Source organism: Salmo salar, chromosome ssa06, assembly GCF_905237065.1.
Source record: "Salmo salar chromosome ssa06, Ssal_v3.1, whole genome shotgun sequence".
NCBI lineage: Eukaryota > Metazoa > Chordata > Actinopteri > Salmoniformes > Salmonidae > Salmo > Salmo salar.
The window spans coordinates 60,873,298-60,891,921 of record NC_059447.1 but is presented as its reverse complement, the minus strand read 5'-3'; the positions used below and the strand labels follow the sequence as shown (position 1 = coordinate 60,891,921).

At 44.3% G+C, this 18,624-nt stretch overlaps 1 protein-coding gene across 1 annotated transcript in view; it reads right to left on the bottom strand.

Annotated features, from left to right (window-relative positions):
- lama2 (laminin, alpha 2) overlaps nucleotides 1-18,624 on the bottom strand; it is a 149,393-nt gene that overhangs the window by 37,604 nt on the left and 93,165 nt on the right. Inside the window, 13 exon segments of the mRNA XM_014205066.2 lie at nucleotides 410-603; nucleotides 757-843; nucleotides 925-1,049; nucleotides 2,054-2,188; nucleotides 2,872-2,989; nucleotides 3,273-3,391; nucleotides 6,971-7,156; nucleotides 7,639-7,815; nucleotides 10,186-10,329; nucleotides 11,976-12,212; nucleotides 12,592-12,728; nucleotides 12,958-13,138; nucleotides 17,735-17,841. Of these exon segments, the coding sequence (XP_014060541.2) occupies nucleotides 410-603; nucleotides 757-843; nucleotides 925-1,049; nucleotides 2,054-2,188; nucleotides 2,872-2,989; nucleotides 3,273-3,391; nucleotides 6,971-7,156; nucleotides 7,639-7,815; nucleotides 10,186-10,329; nucleotides 11,976-12,212; nucleotides 12,592-12,728; nucleotides 12,958-13,138; nucleotides 17,735-17,841 (1,947 nt within the window).

Genomic DNA, 18,624 nt, shown 5'->3' with positions numbered 1-18,624 from the left:
CTCAGGGCACTATTAAGAATGAGACTCTGGCCTCAATTGGGTTCCCCTGAATACATAAAAGTAAAAATAATTATAATTTGTAAAAAATCACTACAAAGTCTTTGAATTCAATAAACTCTAAATTCCCTTTTATGAAGATTATAATCCTCAAGAGGCCTGGCTAACTAAACAGTTTTACAATTGTCCCCAAAGTAATTATCTACCACTTTAGACTCACATAAAAGGTAAAAAATAATTTAAAAAAGGTTAAAAAAATAAAATAAAATAAAAAGGCTTAGTCTAGAATATTGAATGAACAAAAACAACCAAGAAAGTCCTTCTAAGAAACCTTGCTGATTTTCTGTACTAGTAATTGTGTTTGTGTGTGTATTGAAAACAGTGCTATAGTAAGTTATATTAGTGTACGTACACACAATCCCAGAGGGCCCACACACATGCCTCTCCATGCACTGGCTGCAGGTGCGTCCAGTGGCCCCGGGCCGGCAGCGGCACTGGCCTGAGCGGGGGTCACACGGTTGGGGCCACGCCCCGTACGGGTCACACTTACACTCCTCACACTTCCCGCCGGGGGCACGGGGGTCGCCGTGGTAACCCGTGGCACATCTAGAGGAGCGACAACAAGGTTTAGAGTAGATAACTAACAGAAAGGGATGTTCAGTTAGCAATGTGGGGCGGCAAGGTCCCTGATGAGGTGAGTTCAGTATGATTCACAAAGAGCATGTTGGGGTTTGTAAATGTTGAGGAGAGAGTTCGTACCTCTCACAGTACTTTCCCTCATAGCCCTCAGGGCAGGCAGTACAGCGGTAGTCGTTGAATCCCTCTGTTACACAGGTAGGGCTGAAACTGAGAGAACGAGAGAGCTACAGACGAGAGCTGCTTTATTGTACAATAGTAGAGCCATGCACCTGTGTCTCTGTGACCTACTTGTTCTCATGGTTGGTGAGGGGGCAGGCACAGGGCTTGCAGTCGTCGGGTCTGCCCCTCACTACACCATAGTATCCTGGGGCACAGCGTTCACACCTGTCCCCCTCTGTGTTGTGTTGGCAGTTCTGTAGAGAAGACACCCGTCCTTTCACTAATATCATATCCACATTCACAACCATTCACTTCGATTAGGCTACACCTGCAGAATCAAACTAAACCCAGTGGCTGTCGAGGTGGAGGGTGGATGTATTTTAGCTGTTGTTTTGAAGTGAGGGCCCTTCCAGAGTGTGAGCTCTGTCAGCCCAGAGCTGTTTTCCTCTCCTCTCTCAACCACTCTGCTCTGAGAAAAAGTGCCAAACTGACAATTGAGAGAGGCAATACTAATCAGTCAGCGGAAGTTGCGGCCTACTGAGCCGTGGTATTCCAAAGACGTTCATTAACTTCCTGTGTACCTCAATTAACCAAATTACGCTGTACAAACTGATTTAACATTTTCAATTTGCCTGCTCCGTAAAATGCAAATGATATTGTTATTAGCACAAATAGAAATGAAAGCTGGGATTGCTTTGACAACATAGAGTTCCAGTTCCACACTATAATATGAGGCAGGACTGGCTTCCATTTGCTCTAGGGGAAGATTTGGGAAGCAGAGAATAAGAGCTTTGTTGGTCATTAGCTTGACCAAAAGGCCATGTTTTATATTTGAAGGGCACATTATGTTCCACTTTAAATAGCACGGACTTCTCTCTAGCGTAACATCTTTGTTAGTATTTCCAAGTCAAATCTACCCCAGACACTAACCTATGCTCTACTTCCTGGTGGCAGTGGACCATGTGGCCAATCAAATTGCTTCTGAACAAATCTGCTGATCCTCTACACTTGGAGAAAGTACAACTGGGAGCTGAGAAGATAGAGGATAAAAGGAGGAGAGTTTTTCACTGGCTAGATAAAGGTCTGGGCTGATGTAAATGTGAAACAGAGCAGAAAAGTAAAGCGTTGGGCTAATTACCCATCTATGGCAGAGAGTAAAGTAGAGTGGGCGGGTATGGGTGCAGTCCTAGGGCAGCCTGCCAACCAGTGCCAACGACACCCTTCTCCTCAGGTCATGGGGACTTTGTAAAGAGCTTACCTGGCAGATGGATGTCTCTGGGTCACAGGCCTCACTGTGCCTGTTGCACTGGCACTGCACACAGCTCCCGATGCCTGCTCTGGAGGCTGCGCCACCGCTGCGGGCAGACAGGCGGTAAAACCCGGCCCCACATTCCTGCCGATGGGCGAAGCAGAGACAGACACACGGTTATTGGTTAGGCTGTTACACCCCCCCTCCCCGAGCCGCTCACGGTAGTGCCAGGCTCCACTGGAGCTCCAACGAGACACACGTACTGAGAATTAATCGGGTCAATTTGAGAAGCCATCTGTTCCCAGCAAAAACGTTAAACGCCTGTTTAAAAATACTTTATTAACTATGTGGCAGCTTCAAATACGTGCCATCTGTCTGGTTTGCTTATAGCCACCTTTATGGGGAATCCAGTAGGAGACACATCAGTAACACTCAGGTTTGGATGGAAGTTGTCGTAGTAACACAAGAGTTAATTAGGAGTGTATAATAGACGCGCTAAAGAGTGGGGGAGCTTTAGATGTGTCTGGATGGAGCTGTGAGAAAGAGAGGGAGAGAGAGAAAGAGAGAGAGAGAGCTGGCAGTTTTGATGAGAAGGATTGTCTTGTGGAGTGTTTCTAACAGCTGTTTCCTCCTGTCTGTGGCTCTGATTGGACCGTGACTGACTGACACACACACACACACACACACACACACACACACACACACACACACACACACACACACACACACACACACACACACACACAGCCCTCTCTGATGGATGACCCTGTCGCCATGGCTGATGCTCTGATGGGAGACACAGCTGGCTCAGTGGCTAGCTAGCTTACCTCACAGGACAGGCCGGAGTAGCCCAGGGGGCAGTCACACTTCTCTATCTGGTGGGCCCGCTCACTCTCCATGGACGGCCTTCCCTCCTCTGCCACCTCCATAGAAATCTCAGAGATCCTGCGTTTAGTAGAGAGATAGAGACAGGGAGTGCGACAGCCATGTGAGCCAATGTCAACAATACAACTATACTTGAAACATGATATTATCAAACGCTATTGCCCCTTGTTCATTAAATGGAATGAACAAGCCACTGTTAAATGCAGAGGGTTATCCATGTTAACATGACATGATTAATCTGACCGTGATACTAAAAGAAAGAGTGTAGAGTAAACAGCCCTCTAACAGTATGTTTCAGTGTAGCCCATTGTGTGTTCAGACAAAGACAGAGAGGAGAGCTCACCTGCTGTGTCGCATCATGTTCCCATGGGAAGCCTTGATGAGGACGTAGTCAACATAAAACAGCACGTCCATGAAGTCCTCACGTGTCATGGCCTTCTTGTCTTCGTACTTCCACTCGTGCTGAAAAACAAAACATGTTTATGACATCACTAGCATTGAGATCCTATTCACTTACTCGAGAGGCTATGTCAAAGTTCCAGAATGTAGTGAAAATGGCAGCCATATTGGTCAGGGAGAAATTCAAACCAGTCTAATTGGAATGAATGGCAGTAGTGGCATAATCCTAATTTTACTTACGCAGGAAAATAAAAGTAAGGCATGTGATATATCAGAAATTGTGTAATAGAATTATTTTATATACAGTACCAGTCAAAAGTTTGGACACACCTACTCATTCCAGGCTTTTTCTCTATTTTTACTATTTTCTACATTGTAGAATAATAGTGAAGACATCAAAACATTGAAATAACACCTACGGAAAAAAAGTGTCAAATGAAAATATATTTTATATTTGAGATTCTTCAAAGTAGCCACCCTTTGCCTTGATGACAGCTTTGCACACTCTTGGCAATCTCTCAACAAGCTTCATGAGGTAGTCACCTTGAATGCATTTCAATTAAAAAGTTAATTTGTGGAATTGTGTTGTGACAAGATAGACAGAAGACAACCGTATTTGGTAAAAGTCCATATTATGGCAAGAACAGCTAAAATAAGCAAAAGGAAACAACAGTCCATAATTACTTTAAGACATGAAGGTCAGTCAATACGGAACATTTCAAGAACTTTGAAAGTTTCTTCAAGTGCAGTCGCAAAAACCATCAAGCGCTATGATGACACTGGCTCTCATGAGGACTGCCACAGGAAAGGAAGACCAAAAGTTACCTCTGGATAAGTTCATTAGAGTTACCAGCCTCAGAAATGGCAGCCCAAATAAATGCTTCACAGGGTTCAAGTAACAGACACATCTCAACATCAACTGTTCAGAGGAGACTGCGTGAATCATCATCGAATTGCTGCAAAGAAACCACTACTAAACGACACCAACAAGAGGAAGAGACTTGCTTGGGCCAAGAAACACAAGCAATGGACATTAGACCGGTGGAAATCTGTCCTTTGGTCTGATGAGTACAAATTCTCGATTTGTGGTTCCAACCGCTGTGTCTTTGTGAGACGCAGAGTAGGTGAACGGATAATCTCCACATGTGTGGTTCCCACAGTGAAGAATGGAGGAGGAGGTGTGATGGTGTGGGGGTGCTATGCTGGTGACACAGTCTGTGATTTATTTAGAATTACAGGCACACAACCAGCATGGCTACCACAGCATACTGCAGCGATACGCCATCCCATCTGGTTTGCGCTTAGTGGGACTACCATTTGTTTTTCTACAGGACAATGACCCAAAACACACCTCCAGGCTGTGTAAGGGCTATTTGACCAAGGAGAGTGATGGAGTACTGCATCAGATGACCTGGCCTCCACAATCACCTGACCTCAACCCAATTGAGATGGTTTGGGATGAGTTGGACCGCAGAGTGAAAGAAAAGCAGCCAACAAGTGCTCAGCCTCCCACTCCTCATTCTATTCTGGTTAGAGCCAGTTTGCGCTGTTCCGTGAAGGGAGTAGTACACAGCGTTGTACAAGATCTTCAGTTTCTTGGCAATTTCTCGCATGGAATAGCCTTCATTTCTCAGAACAAGAATAGACTGGCGAGTTTCAGAAGAACGTTCTTTGTTTCTGGCCCTTTTAAGCCTGTAATCAAACCCACAAATGCTGATGCTCCAGATACTCAACTATTCTAAAGAAGGCCAGTTTTATTGGTTCTTTAATCAGACAACAGTTTTCAGCTCTGCTAACATAATTGCAAAAGGGTTTTCTAATGATTAATTGGCCTTTTAAAATGATAAACTTGGATTAGCTCACACAACGTGCCACTGGAACACAGGAGTGATGGTTGCGGATAATGGGCCTCTGTACGCCTACAGTATGTAGATATTCCATAAAAAATCTTCAGTTTACAGCTGCAATAGTCATTTACAACATTAACAATGTCTACACTGTATTTCTGATCAATTTGATGTTATTTTAATGGACAAAAAAATAGATTTTCTTTCAAGAACAAGGACATTTCTAAGTGACCACAAACTTTTGAACGGTAGTGTATGTGGGAAGTCCTTCAAGACCGTTGGAAAAACATTCCAGGTGAAGCTGGTTGAGAGAATGCCAAGAGTGTGCAAATCTGTCATCAAGGCAAAGGGTGGCTACTTTGAAGAATCTCAAATATAAAATAAATTTTGATTTGTTTAAACTTTTTTTGGTTACTACATGATTCCATATGAGTTATTTCATAGTTTTGATGTCTTCACTATTATTCTACAATGTAGAAAATAGTAAAAATAAAGAAAAGCCCTGGACTGAGTAGGTGTGTTCAAACTTTTGACTGGTACTCTAATTATAAATACAGTTTATACATGTTTTATACAAATGTTCTGTATAAATAGCCTCTAAAATATATGCAAACAGACCATAAATGTCGCAAAACATTTTTTATTGGAAAGCTGTGAGTGCTATTATATGATACAATATCAGAACCTGTTGCATTTACAACTTGTCTACAGTAAGTCCTATCATCAACTGATTTCAGCCAGTGTATGGCTGTGGATTGACTGCATTGTTTGAAGGGAATGTTGGCATAGCTTTGTAGCAAGTACGATCTGTACGTGTGGGCACATACTGCATGGCTGTAAGGTGATATCTTTTCCAACTGTCCCGTTATCTGGTTTTAATGTCTATTCTAGAATGCCCTTCTTATCAATCAGAAACGAGAATTCAACAATGCTGTGGTATAAAGTATTTTAATTCCTAATTCTATGATCACTTCAATGTCAATTTCTCATACAACCTCTTCAGTGGTTAGAATCTAGCTTTGAAGAGTTTTTGGGACAATGACAAGAGATGCACTTGCATGGCATCCACCACAAAGAACCATAATTGTGTTTCAGTGTCAAATGGATCATGACTGCATCTTTAGACATTAGGAAACTGTAACAACAAGACAAGAGAGGGTCCACCATGTAAGCCTATGCCATGGGGTTCCCAAACTAGTTTGGCCCTTGACCCCATATTGATATCAAACATTTTTTGTGACCCCACCATGTAATCAAAAGCCAATGTTTACTTTTTTTAAATTTGGGTTATGACAGTCTATTACAAATCAGCCTGACAGTACTTTTGACCGTATTTCAATCTGAAAGTATGGTTTGAAGTGACTGATATGCATCAGAAAGGTTTTGGGAAGTTCAGAAGATCATTACTCAATAATGTTGCATGATCTTCTGTGTAGAAAAGAGCATCATCATTGATTGTGTTCTTTTTCCTCCAGTCTGATTTAGTGCCTGGTCTTGTCCACTCGGTTCTAACGACTTGTGGGCATAGTAGAGGGAAACGGTATGTACTGTATGTACATGTTCCAGAGTGTCTTATCATTCACCGATAGGGTCCTAATGTTTTGTAGCTTCAACCGTTCAAGAGCCACATTTGTAGGAAGAAAACAGAAATCGCTCTGTTTATTACAACCTCATTCAACAGCTACCGGAGGTTACTGACGTAACCCCAGTTCTATGAAGCGAAAAAATTTCAAATCAGGTGAACCCACATGGGGTCACGACGCCTAGTTTGGGAAACACTGGCTTATGTCCTTACCTCTGTCATGTCGATCTCATGCCGGGTGAGTTGTCCAATCTGCAGTCCCTGCATGTGGCGGACCATCACCTTGTCTCTGTTGGGCCCTCCCTTTATGATGACCTGGGGTTCGTAGGAGGTGCGGCCTGTCTCGTCACGCCCCTCAAAGTAGATGGCGTACTTCAGCTTGCCGCCGTAGGCTGTGATCTAAAGAGGGGAAACCACATCCAAGTAAAGAAGCTTGTTAGTACTATTCAGAATACAGTCAACTCCTGATAAGTGCAAGTTGGAAAGTATTTCAAAGCAGTATTGTTCACCAGTTCTCAATTCAAATACATTTATTGTCACTCCGGATATCTGTATGTTTGGGTTCAGTGTAAGCGTAGTCTATACGTGAAGCAGTCCTGAGCAATTACATACAGTATATTTTTTTCTTTTATTTTTTCTTTTACCTTTATTTAACTAGGCAGGTCAGTTAAGAACAAATTCTTATTTTCAATGACGGCCTAGGAAGAGTGGGTTAACTGCCTTGTTCAGGGGCAGAACGACAGATTTTTACCTTGGCAGCTCGGAGATTCGATCTTGCAACCTTTCGGTTACTAGTCCAACGCTCTAACCACTATAAGGATTCGATTGTACACCTGTTATCAACTTGGGGTTAAATAATATCGAGATGAGGGTGCTCTCACCATGGAACCATGGAATTGTTCAGGCAGTCTCCAGTAGTAGAGTTCGGTCAGCTTCTGGGTGACCAGGTCAGCGTTAGCGATGATCTCTGGGTGCTGGAAGGTCACTCCGCTTGTGGTCTCCTGCAGGTTGGCTTTGTCCACTAGGGGCAGCTTGGTCTGCTCTGGTTTCAGGGACAGCTACAGCAGCGAAGACACAACAAACAAACAGCATCACTTACAGGCCTTAATGTCACACAAAACACACACATAATGGGTTGTATTTGGGAAGCTCTGTTCCAAGGGTTTAAATTGCTTATGTTGCGAGAGAGTGATGCAAGTGTTTTTCAAAAGGAAAACAGCCTTTGTGACATTGGACAACTGTATTCTCCAATAACACACCAGGACTCAGCCTCTCACATAGTTGTAGATTAAAATGCATTTCACATCCTGTGGGCAGGCCAGATATGTGTTTAATTGGGCAAGTAGAACATGCATATCTTTAAGAAGCCACTTCTGTACAGTAGACTACGCCTCTGAGGCCCCTGTTTTAAATTTGCCCTCCCTTCCCATCTAAATATCCAGCGAATGGCTCAATAAAGGCTCCAGTGGGGCCAGGCTGTGCCCCTCACCTCACCATGCAATCTCATGACTCACTGACTTAGAGAAAATCTCCTGACTTCCAATGAATGAGGGAGAGGATTCTCAACTGTCTGTCTTTTTTTTCTCTTCGTCTTAAAGCAAACAAACTTAGATTAACTTTGGGACGGCAACCTTTATTTAATTTGTTTGTCGTTTCCATTTATATGAAAGAAGGGTCCCTCTTCCGATGTCCTCAGCAGCGGTCTCCATGGACACAGCGGATGGAGGGTTATCAGGTCTGAGGCGCTCTGGCAGAAAATCCTTATTAAAAACAAACAGGGAAGCTGCAGCTCCCAGCCTCTGCCTGCTCCAAGCCCCCAATAAACCCTCTCCCCCCCCCCCCCTCACTGTATGAGGCTATAATATATATTATCCTTCTGTTTGTGCCTGGTCCCCCTGGTTCTCGCTACGTTCCATAAATTACAGGGAAATAAGATGGAGAGTAAATACCTGGTTGGGAATGAATCAATGGAGGAGAACCACTTTCATGAAATTAATATTTACTCTGTTTCCCATAAAATCATATAGCTGTGTTGTGGCATTTCTCTCTAGACTATTTCAGTACTTTGGTTGCACATACAGTAAGTTATAAAGTATATCGGACTAATTCATGCTTGTTAACTGTTGCATGAGAACAAATGTTCTTTTATCATAGCCTATATCTACTGTAGCCTATATCAAGTAGCCTATAGCAAGAAAGCATAGAACAGTGGTCACCAACCTTTTCTGAGCCGAGATCCCTTTAAGTGAAAAAGCAGGCCATTTAAACATGACTTAAAAAACGTAAGCCTATGCAACATTAACCTATTAAAAAACACTTCCGTAGCAATGAGGTTTGTGCTGTAGGCTATAGGCTCAATACATCACTGCATATTGGCTATCCTTGATTTGCCCCGCCAATGTTGTTCTTCTCAGACCATTTTAAAATTATATTTTAAAACGGAAGGTATATGATCACACTGGTAATATATCATTTGTTGTAGGCCTATTACTTGTGAGCCATAAATTGAAATCATTAGCGTTTTTTTATTTTATTGTGATGGTCAGTCTCAGCGGATGGAGGGAGGGAGAGAGAGAGTGAGCAGTGGAGAGGCTGCCTCTCACTGTTCATCAGCTCTTCCTCCTTCTGCTGACTGACCAAAAATGGGACACGGTCTTCCAGCTGATGGCGAAACTCGATCGCACTTCATTTATTTCTGAAATACGCTACTCCTCGATATTAGAGAGACGCAAGTCGCTAACAACAACGCAAATCTATTGATACACTTTGTAGCGCGAGTGGATCGGCACAGGGCATTTTATGGCTTATAAAAGTGTTGAATGAAGTGTTGACAGTGCTGAATAAAAATGTTAATATTAAATCATTCAAAAAACAGCAGCACTCTCTCTCAGTCTCTCTGTCGGCTATCAAATTCTCAGTGGGCTCGTGAAAGCTGCAGACACGGTGATCTGAGCTATCTAGTTAGCCAGTGGTAGGCCTATGAATTGACTTTGCTCTCCGGGTCAGTCGGATAGATGGGAATTTGTACTTTCAGACACATGAAATGGTTCAAAACGGGAACACTTTGCCTACCCGGCGCGCAGGGAAGCTAAATCAATTGCACCTACCTCAAACAGCGCGAAACGAATAAGAAAATAAGAAAGGAAGGCTTTATCATTTGGCTTTTTACAGAAATATTTGGTCTTTGACTAGGAAAGCCTTGGAGATCGACCGGTTGGTGACCACTGGCACAGAACATTATTCATATTATATGCGTTTGTCTCTGTGTGCGTGTGGGTGCTGCATGATGTGGGTGCACTCACAGTTGCTGTACGTTTGTGTATGAATACAGTACCTGTGTGTGGGTGGACTTGCATGTGATGGGGAATACATGTGTAGATGTGTGCTGCGTGTGGATTTCTGTCACATTTCTTCATGACTTGACTTACCCACATGCGGATGAGGCCCTGTGCCTCAGTACAGGTGCTGGTCATGCCAAAGCAGTAACACTGACTGCAGCCAAGTGGGTTGCTTGTGCTCAGGCCGAAAGTCCTCGACTTGCACTGGTCACACTTCAGACCCTGTATATTCACCTGGGGACCGAACATTCAGGAATTAAGACACAGTCCAAGTCCAAAATGGCAGATGACCAATATTGTCCACAAAAAAAAGGACGTTTTCAGTAAAGTATACATAAGAACAAATACAAAATCAATCTGAATAGATTTGCAAAGATAATATAGGCCTAGAGAGATATTTGATTTAAGACAGAGCCAAGCTATAAATAACAGTGACAGAAAAAGTAACATCTCTTGTGCTCTTCGCCTATTCTGCTCTGGACTGATCAAAGAAGGTGATATTCACAAGAATCCAAAGGCAGCCATGTGTGTAGATACAGTAGGTGCATGTCAAAGGGGCTACTGTGTATGTGTACCACAGTGACATGTGTCTGAGAAGGAATGATAAGGGGCATAACCCCGCGTACAGCAGACACACACAGTGACAGCCCTGATAACAGTGCATCACACCAAAAAACACAATTTCATATGGAACTTTTCCCTTCTATTTTACCTGATGCTTTCCCCTAGCTAATACACTCCCAAAGCATCCAGAACTGAGAAGCCGCATTCACAACAGACATTGGTTGTGCCATGAACTACATATAAACACTTTGTTTACACACCAGTCTGTGGGTTCAACTTTAAGGAGGATGCTAAGGATGCCAGAAATTCTATTGCCATGGCTTCATGTTAACACACAGAGCCACGCCACCCCATCACCGTGTCCATCACCCCTCCAGTCACTGTCCATCACTGTGACCTTCACTAACATCCCTAAACCCCATCAACCTCTTATCTCTATCCTTCCATCCCAGTAGTCTAAAATAAACAGCCAGCGAGGGAAGACGCACACACACAACAGTACAACAAGAGACCCAACAACAACAACCTTCTGCATATGTCACCTTTACGTCAGAGTAGAAAGCGCTCCTCTCTCTCTCTCTCTCTCTCTCTCTCTCTCTCTCTCTCTCAATGAGAGTCATCACCTCTCATAGCTGGCCCTATGTGACAGCCTGTCACAATGTCACAGCGCTGTCACTGTGAGGCACGGAGCCGAGGATGGCGACGCCCGCCTGCCTGCCTGCCTGGCGCTAGCTAATCTGAATGCCTTCCCCCCACGTCAGGTCTATTTACATCTCACACTTCCTCCCCCACACAGATACACACACAGACGCTACCCTGCCTGCCTGGGTTTTGTTTGCCTGGCTCTTGGTTGGTTCGATGCTGGCAACCAGGCAGAGGATGGCGACAGGCCCTATGCTGAGCCCAGATAGGGAAGGTACTAGGTAGGTACGGAGAGCTAGAGTGCTGCTATTGAAACATAGGCTATATGGGGCAATCTGCCTTAGTCACTCTAATGGGACATTTACAGGTAATTGCAGTGAGGCTTAGAAAACACAGACCTAGTTACGCTATGTAACTCCAAGTTTAAGATGTGAAACTGGTAGTGAAAGCTACTTTGATAAGTCAGTGCTGGCTAGACATCAGGGAGGTGCCAGGAGAGCTGGCTTTGGTTTCTTTTGGGAGAATTTCATTGTAGTTTCTTGCTGTCACTTATTTGGAGAAGTCTGATGCAATCACTTGACACAGCATCCTGTGATGAATATTTTAGGTGATAATAGTAGAGTATATAGATAGTAAATAGAGTAGACTGCAATCAACTGATGGTTGTGGGTTACCTTGCAGCTACATTGTCCAGTCCTGTCTGCACAGGCGCACACATCCTGGTCTGCATCACAGGTCTGGCTGTCCGAACCGGCCACGTTGCATTCGCAGGAAATGCATTGTGGGAAGTCCCGGTAGCCCAGCTTACACTCGCTGCACTTCTCTCCCTGGAACTGGTCCCGGCACATGCAGCAGCCTGTGTTGGGGTTACACTGCTGGGTCACTGAGCCCACCTGGTTACAGCCACAGGCCTGTGGAGGAGATTGTCAAGTATTCATAATCAATGTACCATTATATTAATCAATACCCAGTCACAAATGGTTAATCCATCAGCTTCATATAGTAAACAATGCACAAACTTTCCACAAAGCGGGTTAAAACATTAGCTGCAAAATGAATTATACATATCGTCACAGCAGTAATCCTATGATGTGTTTCCCCATTAAATCTCAAAGCACGGTTTTAATTTCTATTTTGTGAATGTTCTGTACTATAAAAGTAGAAGTTATTTTGCTAAACCTTTTTAATGAGCATTTGTTATCAACAAAAGAATAGGCCTAACTCCAGGAAAGAGCCAGACAGGACCAGTTTGGAGGGGAGTGGCGTGAGATGAGGTGAAGTAAGGTGTACCTTGCAGCCCGCCATCATATCTTGACCCCAGTGATTGGGTGCACATTTGTCACATCTCTCCCCCACCGTGTTGGGAGGGCAGACACACTGTCCCGTGTTGGCATCGCAATTATTTCCCACATGGGCGCACTGGCACGCTGGGAAAGGGGCAGGAAAAACAAACTCCACTCAAAACAACAGAATAGGCTCAGCACCACAACTTTCCATTAAAACTGGAAGAGAGAAAATACCCTTTTTGCTTTGAGGTCATCGAGCATTTAACATCAAGGAACGCAGTAATCAAGTCTAAAGAAGATGTATTCATGTATTGTACTGACTAAAGGTTATTTGCAGACATCAATCAGTTAGATGGCAGTCAGTTCTTACGTGCGCAGCCACCCTCCTGGAAGTTGAAGTGTCCTGGAGCGCATCGGTCACACTTGGGCCCAGTGACACCAGGCTGGCACCGGCACTGGCCCGACTCGTCACAGTCAAAGGACTTGGACCCAAAGGAGTTACAGTTGCAGGGGACACAGACTCCAGCGGACTGAATGCCATAAGTCTGGGGCTGGGGGACAGCACAGAGATACTGAGGTCATTCAGGGACTCCATAGAGCTGTCATAGACAGACATAGGGTGTTATTACCACAGCAAACAAGTACAGCACACAGTGACACACTGCAAACACTGAAAAACACACAGCTCAATACTTCAGACAAAGTTTTCAAGAACACACAGCACACAATAACGTCTCTGTACGAGAAAACATTATTTGAACCGTAGTAACAATAGTAACAACTCAATTGATGGTGAGGATATACAAAATATTAGAAGTACAAAACATAACCTTATATACACTAATTTCTCTGTGCAACGGGCAGAGGAAATGTCCATGTCTCATTATAAATGCAGCAACATGTGGTGAATAAGTAAATGGGAATTGTAGCTATAGAAGGCGAGGCGACGGGGAAAGAGGCAGCCAGAGACAGATGGTTCGATATGAATCTGATTATATGAGGAGCCAACAGCTCCTGCCTGGCTGGCAAGCTGCATTATTCTCCCTTCAACAGGAAGGAATGGTGACGGTGGTAGGTACTACGCATCCCTGGGCCTCTCCCCCCCCCTCCCCCCACCCTCCGGGGAGCTCTCTCTGGGGGTGCTGGGAGTCCTGGTGGGATGCTTCCACCACCCCATGTAGATCCAGTTGTCTCGGAGGCGGGAACGGAAATGGATGGCTGATTGATTGACAGAGAGCGGTTAGCGCCTGAGCAGCAACCAGGTGTTGTGTTAAGGATGACTGACGTCTGTGTGTGAGAAGTGCCTGCGTACTCTTGTCAGCACAGCTAAAGAATAATGCATGTATGTGTAGCGTGTTTGTGTTTAACGTGGTTGTGTGTAGTGTGGTTGTGTGTAATGTGGTTATGTGTAGTGTGGTTGTGTGTAGTGTGGTTGTGTGTAGCGTGGTTGCGTGTAGCGTGGTTGTGTGTAATGTGGTTGTGTGTAATGTGGTTATGTGTAGTGTGGTTGTGTGTAGCGTGGTTGTTTGTAGCGTGGTTGTGTGTAATGTGGTTGTGTGTAGTGTGGTTGTGTGTAATGTGGTTGTGTGAAGCGTGGTTGTGTGTAATGTGGTTGTGTGTAATGTGGTTGTGTATAGCGTGGTTGTGTGTAATGTTGTTGTGTATAGCGTGGTTGTGTGTAGCGTGGTTGTGTGTAATGTGGTTGTGTGTAGCGTGGTTGTGTGTAGCGTGGTTGTGTGTAATGTGGTTGTGTGTAATGTGGTTGTGTGTAATGTGGTTGTGTGTAATGTGGTTGTGTATAGCGTGGTTGTGTGTAATGTGGTTGTGTGTAATGTGGTTGTGTGTAATGTGGTTGTGTGTAGCGTGGTTGTGTGTAATGTGGTTGTGTGTAATGTGGTTGTGTGTAGCGTGGTTGTGTGTAGCGTGGTTGTGTGTAGCGTGGTTGTGTGTAATGTGGTTGTGTGTAGTGTGGTTGTGTGTAATGTGGTTGTGTGTAGTGTGGTTGTGTGTAGCGTGGTTGTTTGTAGTATGGTTGTGTGTAATGTGGTTGTGTGTAGTGTGGTTGTGTGTAATGTGGTTGTGTGAAGCGTGGTTGTGTGTAATGTGGTTGTGTGTAATGTGGTTGTGTGTAGCGTGGTTGTGTGTAATGTGGTTGTGTATAGCGTGGTTGTGTGTAGCGTGGTTGTGTGTAGCGTGGTTGTGTGTAATGTGGTTGTGTGTAGCGTGGTTGTGTGTAGCGTGGTTGTGTGTAATGTGGTTGTGTGTAATGTGGTTGTGTGTAATGTGGTTGTGTGTAATGTGGTTGTGTGTAGCGTGGTTGTGTGTAATGTGGTTGTGTGTAATGTGGTTGTGTGTAGCGTGGTTGTGTGTAGCGTGGTTGTGTGTAGCGTGGTTGTGTGTAATGTGGTTGTGTGTAATGTGGTTGTGTGTAGCGTGGTTGTGTGTAGCGTGGTTGTGTGTAATGTGGTTGTGTGTAATGTGGTTGTGTGTAGCGTGGTTGTGTGTAGCGTGGTTGTGTGTAGCGTGGTTGTGTGTAGTGTGGTTGTGTATAGCGTGGTTGTGTATAGCGTGGTTGTGTGTAGCGTGGTTGTGTGTAATGTGGTTGTGTGTAGCGTGGTTGTGTGTAATGTGGTTGTGTGTAGCGTGGTTGTGTGTAGCGTGGTTGTGTATAGCGTGGTTGTGTGTAGCGTGGTTGTGTGTAATGTGGTTGTGTGTAGCATGGTTGTGTGTAATGTGGTTGTGTGTAGCGTGGTTGTGTGTAATGTGGTTGTGTATAGCGTGGTTGTGTGTAGCGTGGTTGTGTGTAATGTGGTTGTGTGTAGCGTGGTTGTGTGTAATGTGGTTGTGTATAGCGTGGTTGTGTGTAGCGTGGTTGTGTGTAGCGTGGTTGTGTGTAGCGTGGTTGTGTGTAATGTGGTTGTGTGTAGCGTGGTTGTGTGTAATGTGGTTGTGTATAGCGTGGTTGTGTGTAGCGTGGTTGTGTGTAATGTGGTTGTGTGTAGCATGGTTCCAGCCTGGTGTGTTAGCGTTGCACACAATATGAGTGAAGTAGGCAATCATTGCATTAATTTTTTCAGCATCAGACCTGGCTAATTCTCACTTGAAACCTAATTTTTGTGTTTAATAGGTTAAATGACACATTCTGTTAACATAATATGTTATATACTACAGTGATCTGTTCTTGCAATTTGTAGTCTATGACATTTCAGATTTACATATGATAATTGTTCACGAAGTAGTTTGGAGCAAACTACTTTTTTTAATCAAATTAAGGTAAGTAAACCATGTTTTTCTTAAGGGTAGCTTTAGTGTGGCTTTTACTTCAAGTGTGAAGTAATTGGTAGCTTGGTACACTACATTTTCAGAGTAGCTTCCCGAACACTGCCACTGACCAAGGTGAAAAAACAGAACTTTTAAATAAGACTTCAATTAAGATGAATGCCGTAAGAATGGCTGAATAATGAACTATCACAACGTAAAGAGCTGGCTTGATAAGAGGGCAATATTAAAAAACAACAACTTATGAAGAGATCTCACGTCAATTGAAGGGTCTAGCGGGGGCTGGATATTTCCAAGAATCCTCAATCACCTCTTTACAATGTAGACTACTATGTGACTGAATCCCACTGTGCATTAAAGTATTTCTTCAATGCCTCAAGGATTTACAATTACATTTAGCTGTACAGTACAAACATAGAATCTTAATTGGATCACTCGTTTGCTGCTGAGAATTGCATTCCTGCACCGCAGAAAATGCAGATGAGCTTTGTGATTTACACAAATTCACTAAAAACCTGTACAATTATATTAATAGTATTTCATTTTTCATGTTATGGACTAAACATGCAAATCCTGTTGCTGAAGGATTATTTTGCTGCTACAACATGGGTCAAATTAAGATCCTACATCTGTATATCTAAAGAATGCTGTTCTACACCACACAATTATATTAATAGTATTTCATTTTTCATGTTATGGACTAAACGTTCAGCTAGTTCATATACGTACAATTCTAGCTCAATTAAAATATGTGTTAGTATGTGCAGCCTGTATCACACAAGGTTATTCAGTGACAGGTCCAGGTGAAACCTGAGCAGAAAGCAGAGGCTAAGATGAGTGGAGAGTCAGGCTGATTCACATACAGTCATTAAGGTCAGAGGCTTACTGCTGACCAGGCAATGTGTCATGTCAGCTCAGGTCAGGTTAGAGTCATGCTGTGGTCCAGCCAGTACACATCAGATCTGTTCTGTTCGGAAGATGGTGAGTGGTCAGTTGTGGTCAGTCAGAGAAGGCCTATATGGTCAGGTTTGAAGTGGGGTCAGGTTGCAGTCACATATAGTCAGGGTCTGGGCTGGACATGTTCGTTGTGGCTGGGTGAGCCAAAATTATAACTATGGACCCTGTGGGTTGGTTGGGCAGGCTTGGTTGGTGGGTGGGTGGGTGGTTGGGTTGGTGGGTGGGTGGGTGGTTGGAGGGTGGGTGGGTTGGTTGGCTGGGCAGGCTTGGGAAACATCACAGCACACTAACACACTAAAACACTCAGTGCTGCAAATCTTTACTGTCTTTACCGCTGAGGTGCGATAGGCTGCCCTGGGACAGCCCCCAGAGCGGGACGAGCCCCAGCGCTGGACCTGCTGCAGCCGGACCCTCTCTATTGGCCTGCGCGTCTCCCGACGCTCGTAACCCTGGCGACCCAGGTCGCAGCGACGGCCCACAAAGCCGGGCTTACAGATACAACGTCCCTCCAGGTCGCAGCGCTGGGACATGGCCCCTGTACGGCTGCAGGAGCACGGCTTACACACCTGCTCCTCTGCATCCCACCAACAGTTGGGCTTCATTCACCAGGAGCAGTGAGGAGCAGGAAGTTAGTTATCTGTGAATGTCTGAGGTACTGAGTATAAATGAGGTCGTCACCCTGAAACTTTGGGAAATATTTAGATGACAATATATTTGTGAAACCAAACACCCGAGTGAAAAATTGGTTAAACTTCAGACATCAGCGTTGCTAATCAACAGTATCTGACGCAGTAACTGATTTGAAATGTCCCCATAGATTGTCCACCTTTTTATGGGTATCCCAATGATAAAATGACATTGTGACCGAATTGACCTGATTCGGAATGACAGCTGATACTTTGGTGACCTACCATGCACTCATCACACTGCCGTCCCACCACATGCTGCTTGCATTGGCATTGCCCATTCTCCTGGTGGCAGACCTCCGACACAGAGCCATTGTTGTGACACTGGCAATCTGTAGACCAATGAGAGGGGTGGGGAGGAGGAGAGGGAGGAGGGGTTTATCAGTTGAATGAATCAGATTTAGAATAACAAGGATCAGTCTAAGTTCAGCCCCCAGCAAGGCCCTCTCAGTTAAATGCACTGTACAGTACAACTATATCCTCTTGTTCTCGTCTGTCCTATTGCTGTGCAGTACTACTGTCTATTGTCATCAACTCATACAGAGTACGCAACTCATACAGAGTACACAGGAACACATTTGCATTGTATAACCGGCTCATTATTTACTTTAAAAAGTCCTAGTGATCTGCAAGAGAAAACACAGGCACAGATGGTTTCCTATAGGACTCGTTGGAGGGGACATCTGCTTTTTCCCCTGTCTTTGTACTGTGCTCAGTCGCCCACGTAAGGTTTAAAAATGCCTGCATTTATTCAATGTTTAACAGGTTGGAATGAGTCTGAGTTGTAATACTGCCTTTCTCATCCTGACAGCATGGAGTCCAGATGGGATCTAAAGTGGGTCAAGTTTTTAATTCGGACTGTCTGAGAGAAAGAGAGAACGATGGTTTCATCACACACTGAAACCAGCAACAAGATTACACTGTGCATCAGCCACATTATGTTGCAGAGATCTGTGACAATGATCATCAACTTGTTTTCCCTGCCACCATGATAGCATGGGCAATTTCCATCAACGACGGCCCTGTTTCTGCATTCCTAATGTTGATTACTCCATGTCCGCCCAAAATGCCCCACCACCACTTTAATCAGTTAGGACAGCCAGACTAACTCAGCA